The sequence below is a fragment of the Centroberyx gerrardi genome, chromosome 14, assembly GCF_048128805.1.
Source record: "Centroberyx gerrardi isolate f3 chromosome 14, fCenGer3.hap1.cur.20231027, whole genome shotgun sequence".
Lineage (NCBI taxonomy): Eukaryota > Metazoa > Chordata > Actinopteri > Beryciformes > Berycidae > Centroberyx > Centroberyx gerrardi.
Genome location: NC_136010.1, coordinates 28,341,691 through 28,369,399, shown reverse-complemented (window position 1 = coordinate 28,369,399; position 27,709 = coordinate 28,341,691). Strand labels below are relative to the sequence as shown.

General features: G+C 42.3%; 2 protein-coding genes and 1 long non-coding RNA gene across 5 annotated transcripts; 2 read left to right on the top strand and 1 right to left on the bottom strand.

Moving 5' to 3' along the window:
• Positions 1-386: 386 nt before the first annotated feature.
• Positions 387-17,177, bottom strand: cdk11b (cyclin dependent kinase 11B). Of its 3 annotated transcripts, XM_071916716.2 has the most exons (22): positions 17,155-17,175; positions 16,008-16,053; positions 15,522-15,652; positions 15,008-15,147; positions 14,584-14,711; positions 14,304-14,445; positions 13,624-13,704; positions 12,689-12,828; positions 12,454-12,579; positions 11,909-12,007; positions 10,558-10,677; positions 10,369-10,443; positions 9,241-9,458; positions 9,039-9,129; positions 8,826-8,947; positions 8,557-8,662; positions 8,227-8,348; positions 6,859-6,966; positions 6,327-6,443; positions 5,544-5,692; positions 1,801-1,990; positions 387-1,056 (listed from the first exon to the last, which is right to left on the bottom strand). In XM_071916716.2, the coding sequence occupies exons 3-22, from the start codon at positions 15,630-15,632 to the stop codon at positions 964-966; spliced, it is 2,478 nt and encodes an 825-aa protein (XP_071772817.1). In that variant the 5' UTR covers positions 15,633-15,652; positions 16,008-16,053; positions 17,155-17,175; the 3' UTR covers positions 387-963. The 3 variants fall into 3 exon arrangements, with proteins under 3 accessions (XP_071772817.1, XP_071772816.1, XP_078144155.1); XM_071916715.2 differs by lacking the exon at positions 16,008-16,053 and having other exon boundaries at positions 17,155-17,177; XM_078288029.1 differs by lacking the exon at positions 13,624-13,704.
• A 1,860-nt stretch (positions 17,178-19,037) lies between these two features.
• LOC139925329 (uncharacterized) lies at positions 19,038-21,744 on the top strand. Its single transcript, XR_011785270.2, has 3 exons — positions 19,038-20,049; positions 20,750-20,864; positions 21,313-21,744. It is a non-coding gene; the product is annotated as an uncharacterized LOC139925329 (long non-coding RNA).
• A 2,162-nt stretch (positions 21,745-23,906) lies between these two features.
• tsen2 (TSEN2 tRNA splicing endonuclease subunit) lies at positions 23,907-27,709 on the top strand. Its single transcript, XM_071916709.2, has 13 exons — positions 23,907-24,284; positions 24,315-24,569; positions 25,031-25,097; positions 25,231-25,270; positions 25,390-25,653; positions 25,779-25,962; positions 26,108-26,182; positions 26,313-26,363; positions 26,528-26,666; positions 26,791-26,827; positions 27,074-27,185; positions 27,269-27,358; positions 27,527-27,709. Exons 2-13 carry the CDS (start codon positions 24,396-24,398, stop codon positions 27,584-27,586), a joined length of 1,293 nt encoding a protein of 430 aa, XP_071772810.1. The 5' UTR covers positions 23,907-24,284; positions 24,315-24,395; the 3' UTR covers positions 27,587-27,709.

Sequence of the window (27,709 nt, the reverse complement as noted above, 5' to 3'; positions counted from 1 at the left end):
AAAGAGTCCCGAGACGAGGGGATTTTTCTGCGCACGTTCCAGTGAAAGCAGCAACCCGTCTTGCAGGAATGAAACTATACTGTTTATTTTTCTTCGGCTCAAAATCAAAAGAATTTATAGGTTTAATTCTGAAGTCGCGGAGCCACTTTAACAACAAAGGCAGAGCGAAGTCTGGGCCTCTTTTCCCTGAAAGAACAAAGTACTGAGACAAAGTGTGCAGTGCAAAGCATGACATCACTTTTGGACGGCTACTACTGAGTTGGGTTCAAGGCCGGATTTTTTTTTAGGCTCGACTTCCCTTCACTTTTTTTTTCCTCTGGCAGAGTGCGGCTGTGTTTGCATAGCTTGGACAGAGTTTATAAATATGGTGAAAATGTCAGACAAAATAAAGTTTCAAACTTTATTTCTAGCAAAAACATCGTCCCTCTGTCGGCAGGTAAGCCGACAGCCCTAAAGTAAATATTGTTACATTATGCTGGATGGAAAACACAGCCAACGCTACATTATTATACAGTAGCTCCAGCATTCAGGAAATACCAACCATTTCTAAAATCTGGTCCTCTCTCGTGGAGTAGAAAAAGGAAAAATTAAACAAATATCAAGCATGAGAACTAAACTACAAACAGACACAAAGACTTAAGGTTGCTCCTCTCCCCGAAGAGCTAAAATGATCGAACTTGTGAAATGGCTTTGAAATATACTGTTACAGTTGAGAAGTAGCAATGTAATGAAGGGCGGAAAATCAAGGGAAAATCCTGGAAACTCAAACACGGTCAAGCCACCAACCTTGTTGTGTGACAAACAGTCCTGACCGTTTGGTAACGGTTGTAATTTTCCCTAGTGACGCCACAGGACAGTCCTAAAACGAGTCCAGTTCCAAGAGAACTACAAATCCCACGATTCTTTGCTCTCTCGCTCTCAGTTAGGCCGTCTTGTGTCTTTCACTTTGCTCCACTTTGGGGCTCAGAATTTGAGGCTGAAGCCTGGACCGACTGCAGACGCTCCCTGGTTGCTGGTTGTCAGGTGGAAGCCGGTGTCTTTCAGGTCATCATCCCCCTAGAGAGACGATGGAGAAAATGTTAACTTATGTCTAGTAGAAAACTACTTTCACACAAGGACAAGGGTTGATAATAGTGACGAGTAGTGTTAGAGAGATGTATTGAGTCAATATTGATCTTTTATTAAAAATGCGATATGGTCCAGTAGGTGTCTGATATGATGGATATGATGCAATTTGTTTGCTTACATAAAATTTATTGTAGAATTGATCAATACTAGAATGGTTGTCTATGGGAAGCCCTTAACCTGAACTGAATCTAATGAGACATTTGATCAGATTCCACACAAGTATGCATGAATTTTTTTTGTTTTTTTATGACTATTATCCTGGGTTGCAATGGAGAGCTTTAGTGTCCCATGATGGTCTAAATGCTGTTTCAGAGGTTTTTCCACCCTGACAAGAATAAAATTACAAAGGTAAACAATGAATACTTGGAATTTCTTGGAATTTTTTTGCATGAAAACGGTCAAATTTAAAGATACTGAATAGCAGCACAAACTAGCTTCAGCTTGAATCCAAAACTATCGGTATTGGCCTTACTGGTCAAACCCCACTCCTGAGTGGGGAGGTACACTGCTGAAAACATCAGGAACTAAAGGGTGCTCATCATGGAAAACACAAGGAGGAAGTAACCAGACACAAAGCATAAGCCTGTAGGTCTGTAATCTATTTAACACAGACAGCATTCGGAAAGCCTGGTAGCTGTATGTAATGGAGAAAATGGAGCCTAATGTCCTTACCAGCTGACTGTAGCCCAGGCCTCCCTCGGGGGGACGAGGGCTGGTGCCTCTCTTCACCCTCTGCTGCTCGCTCTTGGCCGGCCACGTGGGGAACATGGACGGCTCGATGGGCAGCGGCGTTTCGCGGAAGTACTCGTGCTTCAGCGCCTCGTCCGATAGGATCCTCTTGCTGGGGCAGTAGGTGAGGAACCTGGCAAACAGTCCAAGACCCCATCAAATTGTTAAACTTAAGGGGAGACAATCAATCAACGCAATTTTTATCAAAAAGAGTAAGTCTTTACCAGCCAGAGAACTTACTTTGAAATGATTTTGTGTAACTTGTGCATTGGATATAGAAAAGAAATCACAAAAGAGGATTTCAAAACGGAGCTGTAGCTGAATTTTTACTTAGCAATCATTGCCAAGTCTTGCATGGACCCACAGTGTGCTCGAATAACAAGGACTGACATGATACTAGGGTTGTCAAAAGTATCGATACTAAAAATTTGAAACGGATACAATACTCATTTGCAACAGTATCGATACCAGCAGTGCTTTCTCTTAATGAAAAATAAAACATATTATTTCTCCGCCTCCACTAGCCACACACACACACACACACACACACACACACACACACACACACACACCCTGCACCGCTGCCCACAGCCCCTCCTCTCACTAGTAGCAGTCAGCTGGGTTGTTGCCTCAGTCAGCAAACACTGCTACAGTGCCGACGAAGGGGGGTAACACGTCAAACTTGGCGAAGCACCTTAAGGACCGACACGCGAGTCTATATAAAGAATTTGGAGAGGTTAGCGAAAGCTCCTGTTTCAACATCACTGAAGCATTAAACATTATCATAAACGTTAACGTACTCTGCACATCATCCGTTTTAGTTTAGCTAGCAAACCTCTCTTATCAAGTAGGTTTGCCAGATGCCCGGTTTTCGACCGGACTGTCCGGTTTTCAGATGCATTGTCCGGACCCGGTCAGAAGGCTTGACCGGACGTTGAAATGTCCGATTAAAATCATTCTGTCAATAATAATCCACTAACTCTAGCCCTGCTGATTTGTCCCTATCATTGGTGGGTATCTGTTGCTTCAACAAGCTAAACGTGTTATGATTGGCTGATGACTAGAGCAGGGGTAATCTGCTGTGTAAGTGCAAAGTTTTGAATGAGTTTTATTGGGCCTACGTTATGGAGAAGCGTGCGTCTGTCTGTCTGTCTGTCCGTCCATCTGTCTCGTTTGCACCTGGATTTCCCCCTGCGTTGTCGGATATTAAGGGACTAGTTTTGGTCTCTGTGTTTTTTGCTTAGTTGCTTACAGTCTATGCTGCAGAGGCCAGGAGGCAATATGATGTTTCACATGCTTGTGCAGTATAAGCTCACTCCCCTCAATAAAAGAGTAAATCATGACGGCGATCGGCACCTGTCAATCAAAAATGTGTTGTTTGATCTCAGACAACTTTAAAATATTGTTTTCATGTTAAAATTATATTTTAACATGAAAACAATATTTAAAAAAAGAAGACTGATAATTCATTCCCCCCCCCCCGTGGTATCGAAAATGGTATCGCATATCGATATTTTCCTGGGTGTTGTATCGAAGTTAGAAATTCTAGTATCGTGACAACCCTACATGATACAAAGGCGATCGACAGCGATGTTGTCGACTCAGAGCTTTCAATTGGCATTGAAAGAGACAAGAATTGAAATAGACTACAAATAGGAGAAACTTTAATTAATAAAGGAATTCATCTACAGCGTAAACTTTGTATTTTTGTTCTGACTTCTCACCTGTCGAATAATGGACTGTCATGGATGGGGAACAAACCTGATGAGGTTTACTGTCAATTGTAAAGGACGCAAATATTATCAGATTAAGTTCCATGTGTGGCAATCGTTTGGTGAAGGAAAGAGAAACCCGGTTTTATTGTCTATACTTCATGTCAGATGTAAATTGTGATCCAACTAAATCATATCTAGACACAGTGTAGAAGTACAAGACGCGTGCCTGGTGTGAAGGGGGCCAGAGGGTTTACTGAAGGAATCCTAATTGTACATGGCAGGATCAACAAAGCATGAAGGAGCGCTCCTCAATTGTGATAATTGGTTTTCTGAAACTTGTCTAATTTGAAACCTTTATGTGAGTGGAGGCAACATGGGAAACGATTAACACTAGCCTAAACAGTTTACCTTACCAACTGGTTCTCTTTAGTTGGAGCAGATACAGGAAGCTCTGAGAAAGATTACAGAGTAGGGTTAGCTGATATTTTTTGCTGACAAATCAGGACGATACTGGCATTTAAGTAAAAATCCGATATAGGCAGTCAAGCCACTCCATTTCAATGGAGAGTGTCCCATGATGGTCTAAATGCTGTTTCACAGGCTTTTCCACCCTGAAGAATAACATTCTGGGGGAAACACAGAATAGTTGGTTTTTTTGGGTCATGAAAATTAAATTGAAAGATACTGTCAATTTGCGGCTTCAATCCAAAAATATCAGTATCAGTGATAAAAAACCCATATCGGTCTAACCCTATTACTGCAGTGTTTAGTGTTGCAAGTAGTAAATAAAGTGGCTTTAGAAAGAAATTGCATGTCCAAGCCCCTCCACAGGTTAGGCACTGAAGGCCTTGACCTTCAAACACTCTCCTACACACAGCGGTGTGATATTCCAAACGGCTCTGTGATGTTTACCTGCCAAACTACACTTCTAGACTTCCACTACGCTGCACTGATTGAATGTTTTCGAGCAGCATTTTTTTAAGCGTTGACCTGCTGCGGTCTGGATCAGTCCCAGGGTCGACGCCTCGGTGAGTCTTATGATCGCTGTAAAGTTACGCGGAGCTGGACGAGCACCAAAGCTCCGGTGGAGCGCGATCCCTCGGGTGGACATGCTGTTACCATCCGTCGCAGCTGTGAGGTTACTCGACGGTATGGTTTTGTCATTCACAGGTGTAGGCAAGGACTGTGGGTGGGTAAAGATCCCAGAGAGGAGGGGCTGGGGAAGTGGCTGCTCGGCTCTGCAGCCACTAAACAATGCTCGCCTTAGGAATGCACTAGAAAAAAATGATGGACCCATTACTCTTTTTGTGTGAAAATGATTTTCCATCTTAAACGCGTGTTTTCTTAAACCTTCGCCTGTAGTTTGGAGCGTCACCATGGTGAGTATGTCTGTGAAATTGAACACAGGGATGGAACGGGGCTACCGCTGAGGCACTTTGATGAATTACCAGTCCACTACCGTTGTCATGTTTTAAGTCGGCTTGCCAGAAATGCACTGACTGAATCAAAAGACCTGGAAAGCGTAACAGCGTTTGACAGGGCAGCGGTTCATCCAACTATGGCAATTTCCACTGTAGGAATCATGTAGATCGTTGGTGATATTAGGCTTTCATATCAGAATGTGTTCTACTGATAAAACACTAAGATTGGCACAAAAAGAAAAATTTTAACACAACTGACTAACATCATTTTTGGCAGATGTATTGAATATTGGTCATTTCCTTCCCAGTTATTGGCACCAGGACCCAACAGTCCTGTATTGGTCAGGCCTTAATAGCTATAGTGGTTTGTCCAATATGCACAAGGAGGACATTCAGTTATCCATACACACTGCCATGCACGGTCACATGCAAACACACAAATTAGGTGAAATGCCAAGGCAAGACTGGTTGTATTAGTTCAGCAAATATGTGGCACAGTGTGTGATATGTCTTGTCGTGTGTGGAATCAGTCAGCGTTCAAGAGTCTTACTTGTTCATGAGGTCAAAGCCTTGGTCTGAGAGCAGCGCTCCAAAGCGTTTTCGCAGGTTGTTGTAGGGATACTCTGTGAAAGTCATCTTCTTCACAGCGGGGAGCTCGCCGTAGCCGGGCCAAATCTTCTCGCTGGGAGAGCCCAGATCCTGGAGTCGACACACAAGTCAACAGACGTATAGAACCGTTAAGTGGGGAGAGACGGGTATGAGATTTTCCCACTTTGGCTGAAGTATTTCATCGGCCGGAGACAAGAGGCACTAGAGCAGTCCAAAGTATATTTCAATACTTTCATTCATCATTGTTATGTAACTGGTCATTGGTAAAGACAGCCGTGTTTGGCTATAGGACCATGTGCATGAGAAATGTCAAGTCTCACGGTCAAGTCTCACGGTCTTTTAGAGCTGCCCGTTTGATTGATCTGTGCGTTCAAGTCCCAGTTCATCCCACAGTGCAATCCTAGTTCAGATAACTTATTCTGCACCGGGAATGCTGGTGAACACTGCACTGTAGGATGAATGGTGTCAGTACACAAGGCTGACATGCTTACAGAAAATGATCCACTGAATATTAGAATCAGGCAACTATAATGAGTTTCTGAGCTTCAAAACAACTTCATCAGCTGGATTGACTTCTACCAACTCTTCCACCCTGTGGCGCATTACAGAACTGCAGTCAGACCTCCTCTGGCACACACAAAGATTTACAGGCTGTAAACAGAAGGGCTTTACCCTTTACAAGAAGAAATTACTTCATTTTGGGAGGGCAAACGAGGGCATTTACCTTGAAAATCTTGTTAATTTGGTCAATTTCAGATTTTCCAGGGAAAAGAGGTTTCTGGGTGAGGAGCTCGCCAAATATGCAGCCCACTGACCACATGTCCACAGCTGTGGAGTACTCCTGCGGAGAGAAGAACAAACACCGTGGCAGTCCGCAGAAAAATAAAGTAGACGGTCTGCCTGCCATGTTTCTAGCTTCAAGTCTGTCTTGCATCTGAATGTGGATGTGCTTTGACTAAGTGCTGGACCTGAGCCATCTAGATGTGGAGCTCATATAAAACTCAAATAGTGTTTTGAATCGGGTATACAAGTGTTATAGACCAAATGCTTCACAGATGTCGTCTTTTGAAAATGTATTTTTGGTTTAAGCAATGTCAGTCAGTCATATAGATGATCTAACCAGGTCTATAAAGGTACATCACCTTGACTTTTTTAGTTTTGTCTCTTGCAGAGGTATTTTGTCTGGGTCCTACGATGTGTGGAAGTAGTAATGTGTGCTGGTAAACTGTGTGTGGAGTTGCGAGTTGGATTCCCACCTTGGCTCCCAGCAGCAGCTCTGGAGAACGGTACCACAGGGTCACCACTACAGGCGTGTAAGGCTTCAGAGGAGATCCATACTCCCGGGCCAAACCAAAGTCGCCAATCTGCAGTACAACAAGACGGGTGGCAAAATAAAGAAGAGTGTGTTTTTCAAAGCCTTAAAGCTCGACAAAATGTTTTTTCAGGCAATTCTTCGCCCTGACCATATTTTCACTTGGCATGCTCTATTGCTGCAAAGAGTACTGGTACTAAAAAAGAATGCGCCATCTGATTTGAGAAACAATATGATGCAAAACTTTTTTAGAGCTAGAATTATATTTTGTCTTGTTTCACCTATTTACTATTGTCAGCTTGCATAAAATTCACATTCACTGACATAAATCCCTGTAATTTATGCACACATTAAATTTGCCTTGCATTTTACCAGAAAACCATGCTTCAGATGAGTTAGAGTAATCATGTGCTCTGTTTGTACAACTGTGCTCTTTTGCTGCTAGCATGCAAGAGAAGGGAAAGTTGTGCGTCAGCAAAATATGTATTACAGGAATCACTTTTTCTTTTTTCATGTTTCTGTTGCCCTTGTTACAAATGGATTTTTGAGGGGAAATATTTCATTTGTATTTTGGTTTTATGGTAGCAATTAAGAATCAAACCTCTGATTCCAAGGCTGGCACTGGTAGCATAGTTAAAATTTTTGTATCATAACTAGCACCCTGTAGGTTTCACACTGTCCCCGCTTGGATGCTACTACACTAGATATAAACAATCTGTGATATTTTGTGATGTAGTGATGTAGTACTTTTAATAATAAAGATACACCACCAAACAACAATATGGACCCAGAAATACAAGGTACATCACCAATAGCTGTTTTTTAACAGTGTTAAAAGTTTTTTACGGTGGATTTTTCCTTTAAATGCCGTCACCTAAATACTGTGACTCTATTCTTTAGATTTCACAACACAGTTGACATCACAAGACAGACAGTACAACATGATGAACATTAATAGACACTGGTATTACAACAGAACCATTTTGAGTAATTCGACTTGACAAAAATCCTAGTACGGGGTTCTTACACATTTTCATGATACGGACCCCCAAATACACCCACATTAGAGACAGATATGGAAAGATTTTAGTTGTTGCTGATTTAGCATTGAATTGTCAACACTATGTGGGGAGATAGTAGTGAGAGTGAAATGTATGAGAATAATCATTCTCAAACATTCTCTAATTGGGATAATTAAATGAATTATAGAGGAATTAAACTATCCCTTATTTTGCTGGGGACGCTTTAGAACCTCCTTAAGGACCCCTGGGGGTCCCAGTACCCCACTTTGCCAACCACAGTCCTAACATACCTTGAGGATGCCTTTGTGGCTAAGCAGCAGATTGGATGTCTTCAGATCACGGTGGAGGATCCAGTTGTCATGGAGATGGTGGACGCCTCTCAGCAGCTGAATCATCAGAGTCTTTACTTCGCCTGTAGATGATGAAATGGTAAGAGAGAAATACAGATCATGCATCAAGCCCTGGCTATCCTGTTGAATAAGGAACAAACCCACTTACAGAACCATGTCAAACTTCAAATCTGTCAGGAATTACACTCTAGTAGAAACGGAGCGCCATTTTGTCCCATGCTACTTATTGCGCACAGAAAAATGGACCGAGCCAACAAAATCTCACATTACCTGGCAGGAAGGGCTGCTTCATGGTCTCCATCAAACTCTTCAGGTCATGTTCTACATAGTTCATCACAATGTAGATCTTGTCCATATTGCTTCCAACGACTATTTCCTAATAGTGAAAAGGGAAAGGATTCAATTTACATTGTATACTTTAAAGGGACACTTACCAATGGAGATGTGCTTGTTTTTTGCCTTTTTGGCTGCTTTTACACATGGTAAGAGTGTTTCAGCTAAATACCCAAAGCAGTGACAGTGTTCTTAAGTTCTCTCACCCTGACTGTGACGATGTTTGGGTGCTGAGCTTTCAGGATTGTATTGATTTCTCTTAGAGAGGTGATGGGGAAGCCTTCCTTCTCCTTTTCCATCTTCAGCCTTTTCAAGGCCACAATCTCATCTGCAACACCAAGACAAGAGTTAATCATTCACCAATGAAAAGGTCTCAAAAGCCAATAACAAATGGACGTACTGCACGTTTGCCTTCCTACCTGTCTTTTTGTCTTTGGCTCTGTACACCACACCGTAGGTACCCTCCTCTATCCGGTTTAGACACTGGAATTCCTCTACACTTCGACAACCCTGAAAAATCATACACAACCAATGTGATTCAAGACTCCAGATTCAAGATTCAAGATGTGAATTTATGACTTGCATGATGTGCAGAATGTGCGTGTTAATGTTGGTACCAACCTGTAGAGCAGGCAGATATTTGGGCAGCTCCTTCTTCAGCTCCACAGGTGAAATGGGGGGCGAGTCAGGGATGTAGTTTTCTTCAGGGGTGGGGGAGCGCGAATGCGTCTGAGAATGAGGCGTGGGGTCGCCCTCCGCTGCCTCCTCCTCCTCGTCCTCCTCATCCTCCATATCTTCACCGCTCTCCTCGGTGTCGTGGTCAAAGCGGGACTCTGGCACTGAGGGACAGAGGGTGAGGTCAGTTTAGCGGCGGTGACGGGGTTATACTGATACTGGGCTAGTACTTTAATAAAGTCAGATATTGGCATGTCATTCACCATCCATATGATGAATATGATGCAGTTTGTTTGATTACATATTTATTGTAGCATAGATTAAGTATGCATGAATATGTTATTATGCTGGGTTTCAATGTGAGTTTTTGTGTTCTATGGTCTAAATGCTGTTTCAGAGGCTTTTCCACCCTGACAAGAAAATCTAAAGGAAACAATGAATACAATGAATCATTGGCATGAAAATGGTCATATTTAAAGTTACTGAATCAAAAATATCGGTATCAGCCCTCATAAACCCATATCAGTCAAACCGTCACCGGTAATGACAGTGACTCAAAATAACCATAACAACAATAAAAGGATTTCTCGTTTTAGTTGACAAGAAAATTACATGGTAACAACTAATTAAGAGTCTCTCCCCCCGCCTTCCCCTCTCAGATCCCATTCACACAAACTGTGCAACACACACACAGCTCACGCACAGCCTAAGAAACCTGCGGCCAAGACTCTTGGCAAGGCATTTTATCAACATTCGTTTTCATGAGGTGAGGTATGAATAAAAGCCCCAGATGTTTAGAAGAAAAAGCCAAAAAAAAAAGCCATGTACTGATCCCATTGTGACTGTTCATCCTGCTCTTCCATCTAAAACCATCTCCAAATGAACACTGTTCAGCACACAAACAGGTATGCAACTCCCAATCCAAATTATCAAAATATTCCCTGAATAAAATCAAGCTGCAGGACTAGGATGATTTTCTTTTTCAATAAGATCTCACATTGAAAATGGAAAGGTAATACCTACACAGACATCACATATGAAACGTTATAGTAACAAGACCAGTGCAGTGCCCACCTGTGGGAATGTGATTTCCATTTTCCCGCTCCTCTTCAAACTCTTCCTCCGACTGCTCCTCCTCACTCACATCCTCTGAAAAGGTAGAAGAATAGTGTGTGAAGCTGTATTGCTATGATAGAGTTGTACTTAACTGAAAAGACACAGTAGCACGAGTCGCAGTAGTACAGCAGTTGGAAACATCTCTACCTGCGCTCTGCTCAGACCTTCCTGAGCCTGAACCAGACTCCTCCTCTTCCTCCTCGCCCTCACTTTGGCTACTGGACTCGTCTTCCTCATCCTCATCGTCGTCGGAGCCCGATCCCGATGCTAGACAAGAGAAGCCCACCCAAAGACAGTGCAATTCTTTTCAACTTTTCTTCTACTTCTTTCTTTTGCCGGCAAAAGGAGAACACATTCCTCTATGGTACCCATTTTTTAACAACCTGCTCATAATTCAGTGCTCCAGACTAGTGGCTTTTCTCCCCCTTGTGGATAAATTGAGTATTACCTCAAGCAAGGTAAGCTGCTGGATGTAAATGTTCTATGTAAGCAGACAGCTTGCGTAGGTTGAGAACTTGCGTCAGCTATGTGTTCATTGCGTTTACTATGTAGCGGGCCTAAGTAGAAAGTAACTTTACACATCACATGAGCAATCACGCATTCCTTGTTCCCAGTTCAACCAGCAGTTATACCACTGATGACTATGCCTGGCAACAGACAGCCTATGACCTGGTTGGTGTAATAATGCTGATATTGTTTTGGGGACAATGAAATGGCCAGCTAGCTATGTTAACAAACAATTTGACAGATCATATTCATTAAATAGCTTGCTGGCTCATGGCCATTTTGTGACTTTTTGACTTTGATTCACACTGTACTGCTTCATACTCATTCAGTTACTGTTACTAATACTGGGAGCTGCCTAGTACAGCCAGTCTTCTACTTTGAGGGACTGGGGGTTAGGTTCCTTGCTCATGGACTCAATACAGCTCTAATATTGCTGATGATTGGTCCCTGATTGGGAATACCTGGTCAGTGATGACTTCAGATGAGTGAAGAACTCAGCTTCTGCTGCACATGATTAGTGCATGTATACTAGGGCTGGGGGATAATTCAATATTATTGTATATCATCTTTAAATGGCGACATAATGCAATTAAATTATTATAGAATAATATTATTATTATAAATAAACTAAAATTTCTAACAAAATGACAACTGCCATATTTTAGGGAATATTATTTGAGTTACATAGTTTTGGTTTGATATCGCCATTACCATGCAATTCAATGTAATGAACATCAATTTATTTATTTAACGTGATTTCACATATGTGAGCAGATAGTGTGATAGATATCGATATGAAACCTCCCTATGGTTATCATGATATATAATTTCTTCCATATCGCCCAGCCCTAATGTATACTAAAAAGCACAACTCAGCAACAAACTTTAATGGAATTGTGTAAAAGGGACTATGATCCCTTGCTTGTAGCATAGTGTTTGCATGTGCTATCTGTTGGTTGCTGGTAGTGTAGGTCATGATACTGTCCATTACCCATGGAGGACTCTGCTGTACTGGTCTTCCTTTCACTGTCGCTGATGTCCTGGAGGTCTGCAAGCAAGTCCTTGTCCTCTGGCTTCTCTTCCTTCGATGCTGAAGAGAAATAAAACTTATGAGATACGATGGAATTTTAATGATCCCCTTGGGGAAATTGGGTAATTCCAGCAGCAAATAGGGATACGATATGGCAAAGAAAATAGAATATAAATACAAATAAAGTAAATGGGGATTATTTAAACATAAGACAACCGAAAATGTCAACCCTATGACGAGTTAAATAGTAACTAAACACCAAACCCAAATCTGTGTAAAGCCTGACATCTAATGGTAAAAAGGTGATGTCACCTTCTATAGAGCACAACAGGTGGTGACATCATCTGGCACCAAAGATCAGCCAATAGCAGATGGTAATTTCAGTAGCATGCTTTTTACCATTAGATGTCAATCTTTACACAGACTTGGGTTTGGTGTTAAGTTACTCTTTAAGCAGAATGAACCATCTTTATGACGATCCCTGTTTGATATCATGGTAAACTCACTTCCACTTTTTCGTGGTTCGCTGTGCTCCGATCTGTCCCGGGGAAGCCGGGTCGGGCTGCGGCTCCGGTGGCTTTGTTTGGGCTTGTCGTCATACTCGTCAGGTAGCGCTCGGTGGTGGGACGGCACTGTTGACACCCAAGGGATTATATTAAAACCTTGGTGTCTGTTCATACAGACTGACTGACTTTTCCATCCTCTCTACTAACCAATAGGCATTTGGGTTAAATGGCTGACCTTCTCGTCGAGCCTCCCGCTCTTTGCGGCGCTCGTCGGCCCTCCTCTCCCGCTCCTTCAGCTCCCGCTGGTCCTTCTGCTGCTGTTCGCGGATCTTTCGGTCCCGCTCCCGCTGGCGCTCCAGCTGCTCCAGCCGGTCCCTGTAGTCACAATTTACAAATGGGGAAGTCCTGTCAGCCAGTTAGTGTCTTCCGCCACCGATATGATGGATATGATACAGTTTGTTTGATTACATATTTATTGTAGAATTGATCAATACTACACTGGTTGTCTATGGGAAGCCCTGAACCTGACCTGATTCTAATGCCACATTTTGATCAGATTCCACAAGTACGCATGATTATGTTGTTAATATTGCTGTTGTTGTTACAGTAGGTTTCAGGTAGAATGGGGAATTTTAGTGTCCCATGCTCTAAATGCTGTTTTATAGGCTTTTACATCCTGACAAGAATAAAATTCTCAGGGAAAACACTGCATACTTGTAATCTTTTGGCATGAAAATGATCAAATTTATACTGAATATCAGCACAAAATATCAGTTATCAGCATATTCAATCCCAAAATATTGTCAAAAACTCAAATCGGTCGAACCCTAGTTGTAACACTACAACTGATAACCACGTCTAATGAGTTTGCGTCTTTATGCTTTCCTGCTATTCTCGACCCGAGATCTTTGTGTAGCACTGTGACAAAGTGGTGGGGAGGCCGACACTTGTCACAAATATATCTTCATTTCCCATTCTAACCCATTTCTATTAATATATTCATTCAACATATATTTTGTTACATTTACATCTACACATTCTGATTAACTTGGGGGGAGGGGGGGATACACAAACATGGTTACATTTTACTTTCAATTCATTGCTTTTGTTACAGAGTAATTGTTGAGTTGTACCAATGTTCGTTTCATTTCAGTATCAAACCATACTTACCGCACTCCAGCCGCGGGAGTTCTGTTTGGGAGGGGGCCGCCCAACTGCTGCCGCATAGATATGGTTTTGATGACGTCAGAGCTAGTACACAGGAAGATACCATTCGTGGGGGTTTTTACCATTGTCTAAAGAATGGTTGTCTTGCTGTATGGGACTTGTTTTGGAATATATGCTGTCATTTCTGGTATATGTTGTAATGAGTTCAAGGGACATTGTGTGAAATATTGCATAATGTTAATAATACAACCTCGGTCAAATACTGTTAAAACCTCCTGTGGCCAGATGGAACAGTCCAGGCAGAGGATCCTGGGTAATTGACCTGGCTATATAGTCAATTGTCTCTAGCCTTAGGATGGGTAAGGTCAGGCCGTGCAGCTGTGTACAGGTGCCTTAATTGAGTAGCCTTTATTCGCTCCTCAGTTTTTGTTGTTATTTTTCATTTCCATTCACATATGGACCCTTTGGCTGGGCAACCCTACAAGTACTCTGCGCACAGTCGGCATCAACATCAATGCATTATGGATTAAGGAGGTGAAAATCTCTCAAGGATTCTAGCTTTGCATTTAAGCCAGACAGATGTATAGTATGTGACAGTGTGTGGTTAAAAGGAATGGATACATTTGTGTGTGAGTTAATGTGAGTTTATGTGGTACGTGTGCCTCTGCAGGGCTGGTGGTCACCTCTCTCGGCGTGAATGGGCCCGGGCCTGTTCCCGTCGCTTCTGCCTCTCCCAGTCTCGCCGGGCTTTGTCCTCTTCCCACTGGCGCTTCCTGCGGTCGCTCTCTCGCTCCTCTTTCTCTTTGGGTCGTGGGTGTTTCCCTGCTGTAGGAGCACAAACAAATATAGTAGTTTGAATACCTATAGTAGTCAGCTGTAAAACACATTTTCATGTATATGCTGAAATGGGTTTATGGAAACAAAACGCAAACAAAAAGGATCGATCCAGCGACAGCGCCGCACCTCCTTCAGCAGAGTGACTGCGATGGCGTCTTTTATCTTTTCTCTTCTCCTCCTTTCTGTGGTGAGATTTGTCTTTCCTCGCCATTTGCTGGGGAGGCTTGATTGCTAGCGATTCATCTTCTTCTCCCCTGCATGAATGCAAAGAAAATATTATAAGACTGTCAAGTATCAGTGACACAACGATCTGACCTGACCCTGATACGTGCCATTCTCCAGTTTTTCTCTCTTTATGGGTGAGAATGTGACATCAAACTACATGCTGCAATTTGACCCACTCTAACTAACTCAGCACAACAAACTATTTCTGTGCATACTGTGACATGTTTATATCATGACACATTTTGCAGTGATACTATTACATGCCTACTTATTTCCACCATCAAATCAATCAAATATTTACAGATCTTTCCCACAATCCAAGCACCTGTCCTCTGTAGAGTCTTCCCGGGTGTACGGGGAATTCCGAATTGTTATTTCCATCCTCTGATCCCGTAGTTCTCCTTCCTCCGGAGTGTCTCGTTTGGCTTCCCGATCATCCGCCTGTGGAACAGGGCACTGTGCGAACTGCACCAAACAAGAGGAAGAGAGGACACACGGTTAAAGCTAAAGAGAAAGGGTCAGAGCCACAGACTCCCTTGCAAGAATTTCTCTGCACAAAATGTTTCTCAACAGTATAAAGAATGGTGTAAATTCATATAAAAAGTCAATATGTACCTAGCTATTTCCAAAGTAAGTGGGTAGCAGCATTGAAACAGACAATCAATCAACCCAAATTGAATGTACCACAGATTAGCGTTCAACTGAGATGTTTTTTTAAGACTCCTACTTTTTTTTGGACTGAAGCTGCCAATATTCAACATTTGAATTTGACCATTTTCGTGCCAAATATTTTGGGTATATCATTGGTTGTAAGACTGTATCAACATGTTATCCTTTACATTTTTCTGGCGCTTGGGCTCTGTCCTCTCTTCTAATTCTCGTCTGCGTTTTTTCTCTTGTAGAATTTCATCAAGTGTCTTCACTTTCCAGGTCTCTTTTTCGTCCCCCATCAGCGCCCACTCTCCACCGCCTGCAACACACACACACACACACACACACACACACACACACACACACACACAAGCAAGCCGAGCGCTCATTAAATATCATACGACTTCATTTGAATCATCATCAAGAATCATCTCCACTGTCTGATAATATCAATGCCTGTGTTCTGTGACAACCTGAGAGGAGACCAAAGATACATTTTGGTGCAGTATATATGGTGCAGAAACAATAGGTAGGGCAATTTAAAACAGGAGGAGGAACACCAATATGTATTTAGGACAGAGAAGGTCTTATCCATTATCAATGATTGTTACTGTTTCTCCCATTTATCAAGGGTAATTTTGCTAAGGAAGCATGAGGGTCCAGTTGCCTGTTACCTGGGTGCCTTGTATGTTTTCCATAGCAGAAACCAGAAAGAACTCACTTCCAGTGGTAAAAAGAAAACAGAAAACAACATACATCAATCCAAGAATGACTGGAGCTTGTTTGAATCTGAGATTGTTGACAGGGGGCGTCAAAACGTTTACAAGTCAAAGAGGATCTGGAAAGATAATTTCATAAGACGTCTAGCGAATTCAACTTCTGGCTAAACTCCTAAGGTATTGTGTAGAACGCAGTTACTTGCAAATTTCATTCATTTTATTATGTGACTTGTCAAAATATGATCATTGGTAAGTGTTATCGATTGAATGTGGAACTCCCACAGTGATTAATATGTTGTGCTTCCTTGCTTATCGGCAGATGTACATACATGGCAGAGCATGGCTTAAGATTTTTTACGAATCGTTAGGAGCCACTCGTCCTTTCGGCATACATTTAACACCGCAAGCAGCAATTACTTCAATAAAATCTAAATTTATAGAATCGATTGGCCTCTTATTCGCACTCTTCTCCCACCAGAAAACACCGTAGAAGTTGGCGTGTGAACCAATTCTAATAGCTGAGATTTTGTTGATAAAAAGTGCTGCTTTGTGGATCATATGTTCGCCGAATTTGCAAGCGGACCCTAAAATGACGATGTATACTTTCGCGTCGAAGTACCGCAGTCTTAAACGATTCAGAAATGGTTTGAAGTCAGGTTCTAGAAGTTTTGCGTGGGGCACGTTTCGGGGCTAAAGTTAAGCTAATGTACAGTGCGTTGCTTTACTATGCCATTTGGGGAGAGGGCCGTTGGAGTCAGCGATATTGTTATACGTCGTTTACTTCGTTACACCTAATTTCTCCGATAGATACGTGAGGTGAATTGTCAAATAGCTGCATATGCCAGGATATCAAGTTAAAGGGAGATGCGCGCGTGACTTCTTAGCTGTTGTTGTGAGTAGAGCAGTTGGCGCTAGCGCGCTAGCTACCTACAACGTTTTGCAAACGCGAAAACTAGCATGAATGACTGGCGCTAAACAACTTCTGTACATGATTATGAACTGCGGAGCATATATACAGAGGAAATTCGAATTGTGTCCGTAGCTTTCGTTAAACCCTAGGTATACTATGTAATGAAAGTTAATTTCTGATGGTTAAACTAACCTGAAGTATGCTGCTCCGCGGTATTATGGAACACCGGAAGTCTCAATGCACTAGTTCCGGCGTCAAACAATCACTTCCTGCAGCAGAGAGGCGCGAGATACCGATGGGAATGTTCCTTCTTGACTCCTTCTGGAAATATATGATTTAGTGTGTCGTCAAACTAAATAAAATTTCGGAGTATATGGTTTTCTAAATGATTGTGCCTTGTAGGTAAATATCACAGGTCACACGCCATTCAAAAGCAGTGAAGTAAGCATAGAGATAAAAGTAAGCCTACACTCCAAAATGTTCTCATTTGAAATTAAACATTTTATTGATCCTTGTTAAAAGTCATTAATGCCACAATCGCCTGTGTAAAATGCATAATAAATGCATTTTATTAGAAGATTGTTAAAAATATCAAACATTCTCGTAAAACACACTGTTACATACATAGGGATTTCTGTCACAAAGGATCAAAAAGCTAGAAGTTCATTCTAGCTAGCTAGTTCATTCCAATTACAGAAAATACTCAAAAGAAACTCAACCAGTAGATTTCGAGGGATTTGTCTTTGAAAGGTGGAACAAAAGGTAAGGGGATTTCTATGCTGACATATGCTGCCCTATCATTGCATATTGATAGTAAAATAATTCAAAACACAACTAGGCTACTTTTTTTTTATTTTTATAGAAAAATAAAACACTACATAAAAACTCAGTCATCGTGAATATGATAAAGGGGGTCTCAACTGTCCTGATTTCAATACACCGAACAACACATTCATGTTGTCAATTGGATCAAATATTTCTTAAAAAGTCCATCTTCAATGTGGAATTGTATTCTTAATTGTATTCTATATATAATTCTATTCTTAATTTTTCTTAGTTTGCAGTTAGAACATTGAAAAGGTTCCTGTCTTTCTAATTTTCATAAGCAGGCTTTCTCAGCACGGTCTATAATATACAAGCACAATTTTTCACTGCATCAATGTTATGTCTTTGTTTTTAGCCTTGCCTTTTAGCCTTTTAAAAATAATTGTACAAATCTATTCATAAATACAGTAATTTGTTCATCATTTAAAGACAGAATAATAAAACACATTTCATTACTTGTTTTTCCACTGCATCATTTTAATGTTAATTTAATTAATCACTTCTTTTTTTTTTTAACGTGTATTTTAATTAATCAATAATAACTAATCACTGAACTGGTCTATAATAATTAGTTTGGCACACTAAAGCCTCCACAGTAAATTGTGTTTTTTGTGATTCACAAACTCAGACTGTTCTATTTTGGAAATGTACCCGTAAATTGTGGCAAGATATTCGCCGATTTGTACTGTACTTGATAACATTCTCTATAACTTTGAACTTTCATTAGAAAATATGGTTTAGGTTTTTCAAGGTACAACACCATGGAAAAAGGAATACTATTTAATTAATGTATTCATAAATGTAAATTTGCCAAAGTAAAGTCTCACATTCAGGTCTTCAAAAAAAAAGAAGCAGAAATATATATTCAAACAATATCTTTTTTTTTTTTTTTAACTTTTTTGATAGCATACAGTATTGTGAGATAGCATACAGTATTGTGAATATATTATATATTTTTCTATTGTTGTCAATGTTATTGTTGTTTTTATGTCTGTACTATGAATCTAATAAATAAATAATACAAATAAATAAATAAATGACAGATAGGCTACTTCCTGATTTGTCATTTCTCTATGGGCTGTCATTGGCTGTCACTGGGACAACGTCGACAAAAGCGGGAAGTGTTTACGTTTTGCGTTCAACATGGCGGACAGCGCCACACTGCAGATGTTGCTCTGTGAATTTGCCAAGTTAATGTTATTAACTCAGCCATCAAACGAAACCTTCGCGCAACTATTAACACTGTACTGCCTTATTCAATCGTTCCTGAGGCGGAGAAGGGCGACATTTCTGCGGGGGATGGTCAGACGACAACGGGCTTATGCGTGGAGGAGAAGAGCCTTCGTGCGCGCTCACATCCAAGCTGTTATGAGCCTTGTGACGACCAAGCCCGATACGATTGGTTCTCCGTTGTATGGAGTGAATTTGACGCCAAACTCAACTCAGTAATGTGGCAGTTTAATGTTACCTTGCTTCTCGGCAAAATACACACCTCGTAGAACATGACTTGAGACCTTTTACAAGTCATCAGGAGCCACTCTTCAATTCGGCATACATCCAATACACTTTTAACAAGACATATTGTAGGAATTCCAGCTTTTATAGTTGGTTCGCCACAGTCACCTTACACCAAAATACACCTTTGAGGGCCGTAGCGAGCAGTTTATTTTATTGCAAGTGTTGACACCATATGCTGAATTTTCCATAACGACTACGTCTTTGCGTAAAATGTCTTAAGTCATCTTCTTCCACGTTTGTACCAAGGAGGTTCTATATTGTACAGGGAGTGGACAAAACGCCACATGAAAATCCCACAACACACAGTTGAGGATTTGCATGACAGCATCCCAACGAGGATTGAAGCTGTTCTGAAGGCAAAGGCTGGCCCTACTCCTTATTAGCTACTTGATCATATGTTGTTCCATTACTTTCCCACCCCCAGTATGTTTGTTGATAAGCAAAGCAATGTTACACTGGCCAATTTTTGAATGGAGATTTATGTCACCTCTCCACACGAGAGAGCGGGTCGAGGGCAAGCTTTTCAGTTAGCGAGTCAACATTTTGACAACAGCACGTGTATGTCCCAGGATACTTTGGACTACATAGTTGACTAGAGAAGTAACCTCAGCTTTGGTGAATATCAGCGTTTCATCTCCATCCAAGGGCTTAAGGAAGGTGGTTCCCCTTGGTGTGCAGGTTCCATAGATGAAACCTGAAACCATGAAAGTCTGTTCTACAGGCTGTACTTGACCACAAATTCAGGTAAGTGACATGTTTTCCCAAGAAATGCACATAGCTTCCATCCTCATTTCTTTCTCTGCAAGGCTTGTATGTTTCTGTCATGTTTTCCAGAGGTGGGGACTCGAGTCACATGACTCGGACTCGAGTCACAGTTTTAATTGCTTGAGACTTGACTTGATGCATGAAGAGAAGACTTGAGACTTGACTTGGGTTCTGCTGACTTGGGACTTGACTCTGACTTGTACTTTGATGACTTGAAAAGGTTTCTAAAGTCTTGACTTGAGATCTTGTGTTTGTGTAAATGACTCAGATTGAAAGTGGTGAGATTTGTTCCAGCAGACGACTGAATTTAAATTCTGTTTTCTGAATTTGTATGGAATAATTGAATTTATTGAAGTTGAAACTGATTATAGAAATCAAACTCATGATGCTCTTACCAAGTTTTTATCCTATTAAAACCATATTGCTTTGAAAAGTCCTAGATATTTAGTTTTCTTTAAGATATTAAATTGATACTGGACTCTTGATTTGTTCTGACTTTACTTGCTGTTCTACATTTAGACTTGAGACTTGACATTAATGACTTGGACTTGACTTGGACTTGACTTGGTAATTACATTTAGACTTGGGACTTGACTTGAGACTTGTGCCTCAAGACTTGTGACTGACTTGGGACTCGAGCAAAGTTGGTCACATCTGTGATTGTTCTCCAATTTTGCAGACATATTCACATCTTGGCCTGGTCATGCCGGTGATGACGATGATGTGATGGCAAAACCATTTTCATTTTCCACTGTGCAGAGGAGGAATGAAATGGCGACTTGTTTCCCAGAGAGGTAACTGAATATGATATCAAAAGACAACAGAACAAGACATGGTAAAGTGGAGTAAAGTGATTGGTATAGCACATTTCTTACACAAGTAAAGTCAATGTGCTTTTACATAAAAACGGTAAAAGTGCAAATCTACTATAAAAAAACATATTAAGTTGATAAAATATACATATGCAGGAATCACATAGAGCAAATATATACACATATGACAGAGAAAATAGACATACACTACATATAACACAGAGAGCCCCACCCCAAAAGTCTACATACACACACACACACATAAAATCATTGTCAAAGGATTAAGAAAAGAGAAAAGTTTTTACACATGCTAACTGGGAGTGTAATACAGCTAAAAGCAGCTTTTGATTTAGTTTTATATTATTATTATTAGATATTATTATAGTATTTATTGCTCTGTAGTCCAACTTTCATTGCTGTCTCCTTCCAGAAATCCAAGATGGCAGATGGAGTTTCGATGGCTGCATGTCACGGGTGCTGCATACCTGTTGAGGAAATGGTCTGTCAAGCCAAACCATCCCCAGTTCTGCAATGATGCTGTTTGAAAATGCTTTTGCACAATATAAAAGAAGATGGATATGCCTAATGAAAAGGGCTGATATGGAGCATGTGTTCTTGCCCCATGTTGTTATTACTAATGTTATTTTGGAAAATTGATCTGAAACTGTTAGTAATAAGTTTCAGTTTGTTTGACTATTGTTATTCTGTATATCCTGCATACATGCTGTAATTCTTATATTTTTCATAATTTTAATTCTTGTAGGTCTACCTAACATGTTCTAGTGTTGTAATTATTAGTTGTATTATTATGTATATTAGTTGTATATTCTATTTTTCTTCACTGTATCCTGTTACTATTTGTTGCTGCAACAACCAGGTTTACCTCAGGATCAATAAAGTTTAATCTCATCTCATCTCATCTCATTTTACAGTAACACATATTCATAAAATATGCTATTAACACATCACTGTTGTCATGTGAAAACTCCAAAATGTCGACTTTTCAGGAACTAAGAAAAATTTTTATCCTAACCTATCTAACCTATCTTAACCTATTTTATCTAATAGGTTTTGGAAAAGTTTCCTAAACCCAAAGAGCAGCAGGGAAACAGCAGGGAAACACTGGAGCTAAGAGGTTTTCAACTGACACCTGATCAGTGGAGCTGCTGCTCATCAGGCTGGAAACAAATAAAATCTGATCATCTGTCCACCAAATTTCATGGAAATCTGTTCATATGTTCTGACATATCCTGCTAGGATATATAGGTAACTAGAAAAGGCAAAATTTTCTAAAGAAAATTTAAGTGTGCTTGCCGCCCTTGCAATGCCCCTGCCCTTAAACTTGGCATTCACTAGCTTTGCTAAGCGGTGCAGCATTGCAATTGTTAGCATTTTGACAGACTAGACTCAGTAAACAGAGCCAGTTGCGTTCAAAGGCACTGGGAAACTTTTCTCATCACTCCACAGCAACATGTTTGGTATCGAACGAAACTACAGATTCCCAGCTTTCCAAGGACCCTAAACGCATCACAAAGACGGTGCCGAGGCTGACAGAAAGCCCATGTGCGGAACTCATGGTCTCTGTCGCCATCTGCTGGCTGTGTCGAAGCACTGTCATGAATGAGCTCGACCATTTCATTTCATGTCATTTTATACAGTAAGGTCAAGTTTAAAAAAATGCTGTCATCACATTGAAATGGTTACTATGAGGCCATATTTCATCACACATGAATGCAATTGGGCTCTTTGGATTCACAAGAGTCTCAGCTTTGTAGCCATACCCAATTTCTACAATTCCATGACTGTTTAGGTACCACAGTGTGCAGAAATAGGGAAAGAAAAAAAGGCGAGAATAACATCTTTTCACTGCATGCAGAACACTGTGTCTTTAGTACCCTGGAGCTCATATACCCTATGTAGCTGACATATGTCAGATATGGCTGTAAAGCTAAGACTCTTGCGGTTCTACTGAGCCATTCAGATATCTTGATGTGAGAGGTCAAGGGACCCGTTTGAAAATAGTCATGCCCATTTACCTTTGTCAAAAACTTCGCCGACTTTGGAGCTATGTTACATAACATGGCTGGTACCTATGTATTCGTCTGGATGTCTAGTTTCCGCTAATAAAAAAAAGCTCCGCTCTAGCTTAAACACTGAGCTCGTGAGAAGCTCCGTTAAGCGTCGGCCGACGCGCAGAAACCACCATACTCTGTGTGTGTACCTTAGCTTCAGTTAGATTCAGCTACTGTGTGTGAGAAACCAGCTAACGTACCTCCCGATCTCCGCCGCGCGGTCCGTCTGTCCCAAATGCATCAAGCCAGCCATTAAAAACTCTGCACTAGACTTTTAATATACAGAATAAAAGTCCAAATACATCCATACCGATCTGATTCTACCTTAGCTTCAGCTACTGTGTGGGAGCCTCCCGATCTCCGCGGAGAAACAAGGACAAAACCAAACTTAAATTTCTGGCTCTGTGATCCTGTGATTGAGTCCACACGGTTCTCAGGTTCTCATCCTTTTACAATGCGTGTGTATTGCGTCTAAAAATGCCATTTAATCATTCATATCTCAAAGAGCTTATGATGGATCTCTTAGAAAAGTAACAGCACACGATTCCTCAATGAGCCGCACATTTTGATGTCTAATATGTCTATGTACTGTAAAAACTGTAGGAGGAGATGCATCCTAAACTTTTGTCCATAAGAAGAATAAGAATAAAAAGACTAATAAGTATGCAAGATAGTAAGAGTGTGCTCTGCCTACGGCAAGCACACTAACTAGCAGGGCGAAAACAGAATCTCCTTGCTGGAGGACATACATTCAGAATAAAATCATGGTTGGCAGTGTCGACCAGCAGGTGGCGGCAGTGCGCTTCATCTGCTATTCTCCGGCCGCTGTAAAACAAACAGAAGCAGATGGAACAAAAGAGCGGACCGCCGGTTTCACCCGGACACACAGACACGGTGACACCGCGACAGGAAGCAGCGTGCTCTAGGCTCTACCAGAGCCATATAAAACCTCCATGGCTCTACCTGCAGGCTGAGGAGCGACGAGCATCACAACAACTGAAAGGAAAACTAACAGGAACAGACCGACAGACTGAACCGGGCGAGAACAGGAGGGACCGCGCGCCTGGTGACAGGGAGAACATCTGTCTACACAGGGCTAGTGTAGGGCTAGCATGGGGTTAGCACAAGGCTAGTATAGGGCTGTCACAGGGCTAGCATAGGGTTAGTACAGGGCTAGTGTAGTGCTGTCACAGGGCTAGTATTGGGCTAGCATAGGGTTAGTGTAGGGCTGTCACAGGGCTAGTACAGGGCTGTTACAGGGCTAGCATAGGGTTAGTGTTGGGTTAATGTAGGGCTAGTATAGCTCGAGGGGTGCTAAGGACAGCTACAGGTCAGACCAGGTTAGACCAGATTAGATCAGGTCAGTTCAGGTTAGACCAGGTCAATCCAGAACAGACCAGGTCAGTCCAGGACAGACCAGGTCAATCCAGGTCCAGGCAGCATGTGGGCGGAGTTCCAGGCTCCTCGGCGGCGCTGCAGGGTTCAGGAGGAGTACGAGGTTCCATTTCCTCTGAGGAGGAGCCAGGAGGAGCAGACCAGCAGTTTCCAGGCTGAACTGGTCAACCAGCACGTACTGGTCTGCAAGCACACACACATCCAGCAGATCTACAGCAAGGTCTGACCGCCTGCTTCTGTTCATATTCACAGTTATATTTCAGATTTAGGAGTTCAGAGTTACTTAAGCAGTCCATACTGATTTCAAACAGTTAGTAATCCATAATCCATACAGTCAGTAATCAATACAGTCAGTAATCCATAATACTACAGTCAGTAATCAATACACCCAGTAATACATAGTCCATACAGTCAGTAATACATAATCCATACAGTCAGTAATCCATAAACCATACAGTCAGTAATCCAGTCTGTTGACATATTAGAGTGTCAGCTGCATGTTTATATAATAACAGTGTTGTTTCTATATTCTGTTTTATTACTTTTATTCTATTCCTCTGCTGTACCCTATTACTTTGTGCTATATCTTATTACAACAACCCAGTTTATTCACAGGATCAGTAGTTTTATCTGATGTAATTGGATCGAATTTAATCAAATCTGATGTGATCTGTATTTCAGGGTTACTTTGGTAAAGGCATTCTGTCCAGAGCCAGACCAGACCACAGTATCTCCAACCAATGGGAGGGTGAGTTTAGACAAAAACAACAACAACAGTAACCAAAACAACTGCAACAACGTATTATAACTGCTATTACTGCTGCTACTACTACTACTAATAATAATAATGATAACCAGCTAGCCTCTGTCCTGTGTTACAGAATATGGCGGTCTGTTTCTTCCTGTCATCTCACATTCCAGGTCAGTAATCAATCACATCCTGTGTCTGTTCTAATAATACAATAATTATGATGATAATTTTATTTGTAAAGGACTGACATTACAGTGTTTTAACAATCTCCTCTCCTCCTCTCCTCCAGGTATGAGGAGTTGCTGAGTTGGGCGAGGGGAGCTCTCTCAGCCCAGGGATTGGACGAGGAGGCTGTCAGTCAAACGCTGCTCAGCCTGTCTCAGCCAGTGGAGCTGGCGGATCAGAGGAAGGAGGCGGGAGGAGGAGAGAACGGACACAGGGAGGAGGGGCAGGAGGCGGCGGGGGGCGGAGCCTGTCCCCGGAGGAAGAGGCTCCAGCCGGGGTCAGAGGTTGAGCCCGAGGCCAAGAGAGCCTGCAGGCTGACAGAGCACAGGTAGTTCAGCCAGCAGTCTGATGACTAGGGCTGGGTATCGAGAACCGGTTCCAATGTAGTCCCGGTTCCAAATTTCCAAATTGCCTAATCCACCGGAATTGATAAGTGATGTTCTTTCTGCTCAGGTTTGACACTCTGGCTGAGCCGTACCCAGAGGACCAGAACCCCGACCCTGACCCTGACCTGGACCCTGACCCACACGTCGACTCTGACCCTGACCCCGACCCTGACACAGACCCCGACCCTGACCCGGTGGATCCAGGGTCTGGTTATGTCCTGGTGGTTTTTGACAAAGAGGACGACGGAGAGGTGAGCTCCTCGTCTAAATCGTCTTTGTCAAACCGAGAGATAAAGCCCCGCCTTCCTGCTGCATTTACCTGCAATCAGACTGTAATCAGATCAGAGCTTCAGCACATTAACATCCAGCTGTTTTCTCTCCTTCTGTCCCATGCAGTGTGGAGGAGGGAGGAGGGAGGTGAGGCGGACTCCCTTCAGACTGACGGAGTACCTGCAGCTCAGCCTGGAGGAGGTAACAAGCCTGGAGGGTGTTAATGCTGTCACTGCAGTAGTTACAGTTTGACTACCATGGCTGCATTGTGAATATTGTGGCTACAGTGTGACTATGGCATGTGAGTGATTTTCCCTCTCTGCTCCTCCAGGCCTTCTTCCTGGTCTACAGCCTCGGCTGCCTGTCAGTCCATCACAACCAGGTAATAGTCTGGCTGCTGACTGAGCTAGATTTTAATGAGCCGATCTCCTACGTGCCGTTCAGTCTGGATCCAGCAGGAGCGGGCGATGATGCTTCATGTTTAAACAGGAACGTCTGCTCAGATAATACGAATAGCCGTCTGTCTTCTCCCCTCTGGTTGGTCAGGAGCCCCTGTCAATCATCCAGCTGTGGAGGGAGTTCCGGTCCATCCAGCCGGACTTCGTCAGCTCCTACGCCGCCTACCATCACTTCCGCAGCAAGGGGTGGGTCCCTAAAGGAGGGGCTAAATATGGAGCCGACCTGAGTATGACACACACACACACACACAAACACAGACACAGCAAACATCTTTTCTATATCTTCATTTAATGAAGATCAGGCCAGTTTTCACTAAGTGATGTCCTCTGTCTGTGTGTGTGTGTGTGTAGTGCTGTACAGGAAAGGCCCGCCCTTCTACCACGCCAGGTAAGACGATGTCACCATGTCAGTGATTGGTCCAGAGGGGGGGCAGCATCATTCATCAGATGACATTTTGACTGCTGATTGGCTGATGAAGAAGCGATGAAGACTCACCAGGAACAAACATGGAAACTCATAAACTGATAATCCTCCTCTCCTCCTCTCCTCTCTTCTCCTCTCCTCTCCTCTCCTCCTCTCCTCTCCTCTCCACCCCTCCCCTCCCTTCCCCTCTCCTCTCCTCTCCTCCTCTAGTTATTCAGTAGTAGTAGAGAGGGTCGGCGATGCGTTCAGGGGTTCGCCGTTGCGTCCGTTCACTTGGCGCTCTCTCGCGGCGCTCAGCAGGATCACCGCCAATGTCTCCAAGGTAACGACTTTCATTTCTATTCTGTCATTTCTCATCTGCTGATTGGCCACAGAGTTTGACGGCGTTACCTGAATCCGTTCCAGGAGCTGATGCTGTGTTACATCATCTATCCAGCCGACCTATCAGAGTCCGAGCTGGACTCTCCTGTCTGTCTGCAGAGACTCAGTATTCAGGTACTCACTGACAATATTTAGTCGGTTCAGTTAATAATGAGTCTGTTTCTCTCCACACACACACACACACACACACACACACACACACTCAGAAATAAGCTGTTGGTCCTAATCATTTATCAGCTATATAGTCAGTCTTTCCATCTCTCTCTCTCCCTCTCTCCCCAGGAAGTGATCGTCAGCAGGTGGATTTCCTCCAGGGAACGAGCCGAGCAAGATGACGTCTGATTGGCCGACTAGAGACTGGATAGCTCTGATTGGCTGACTGCCGATGACCGGCCAGTGTTTCCGTTAATATTTTAAAGGTTGTACAGCCGAGTTCAGTTTTCTGACATTAAGAAGAACCAAGAG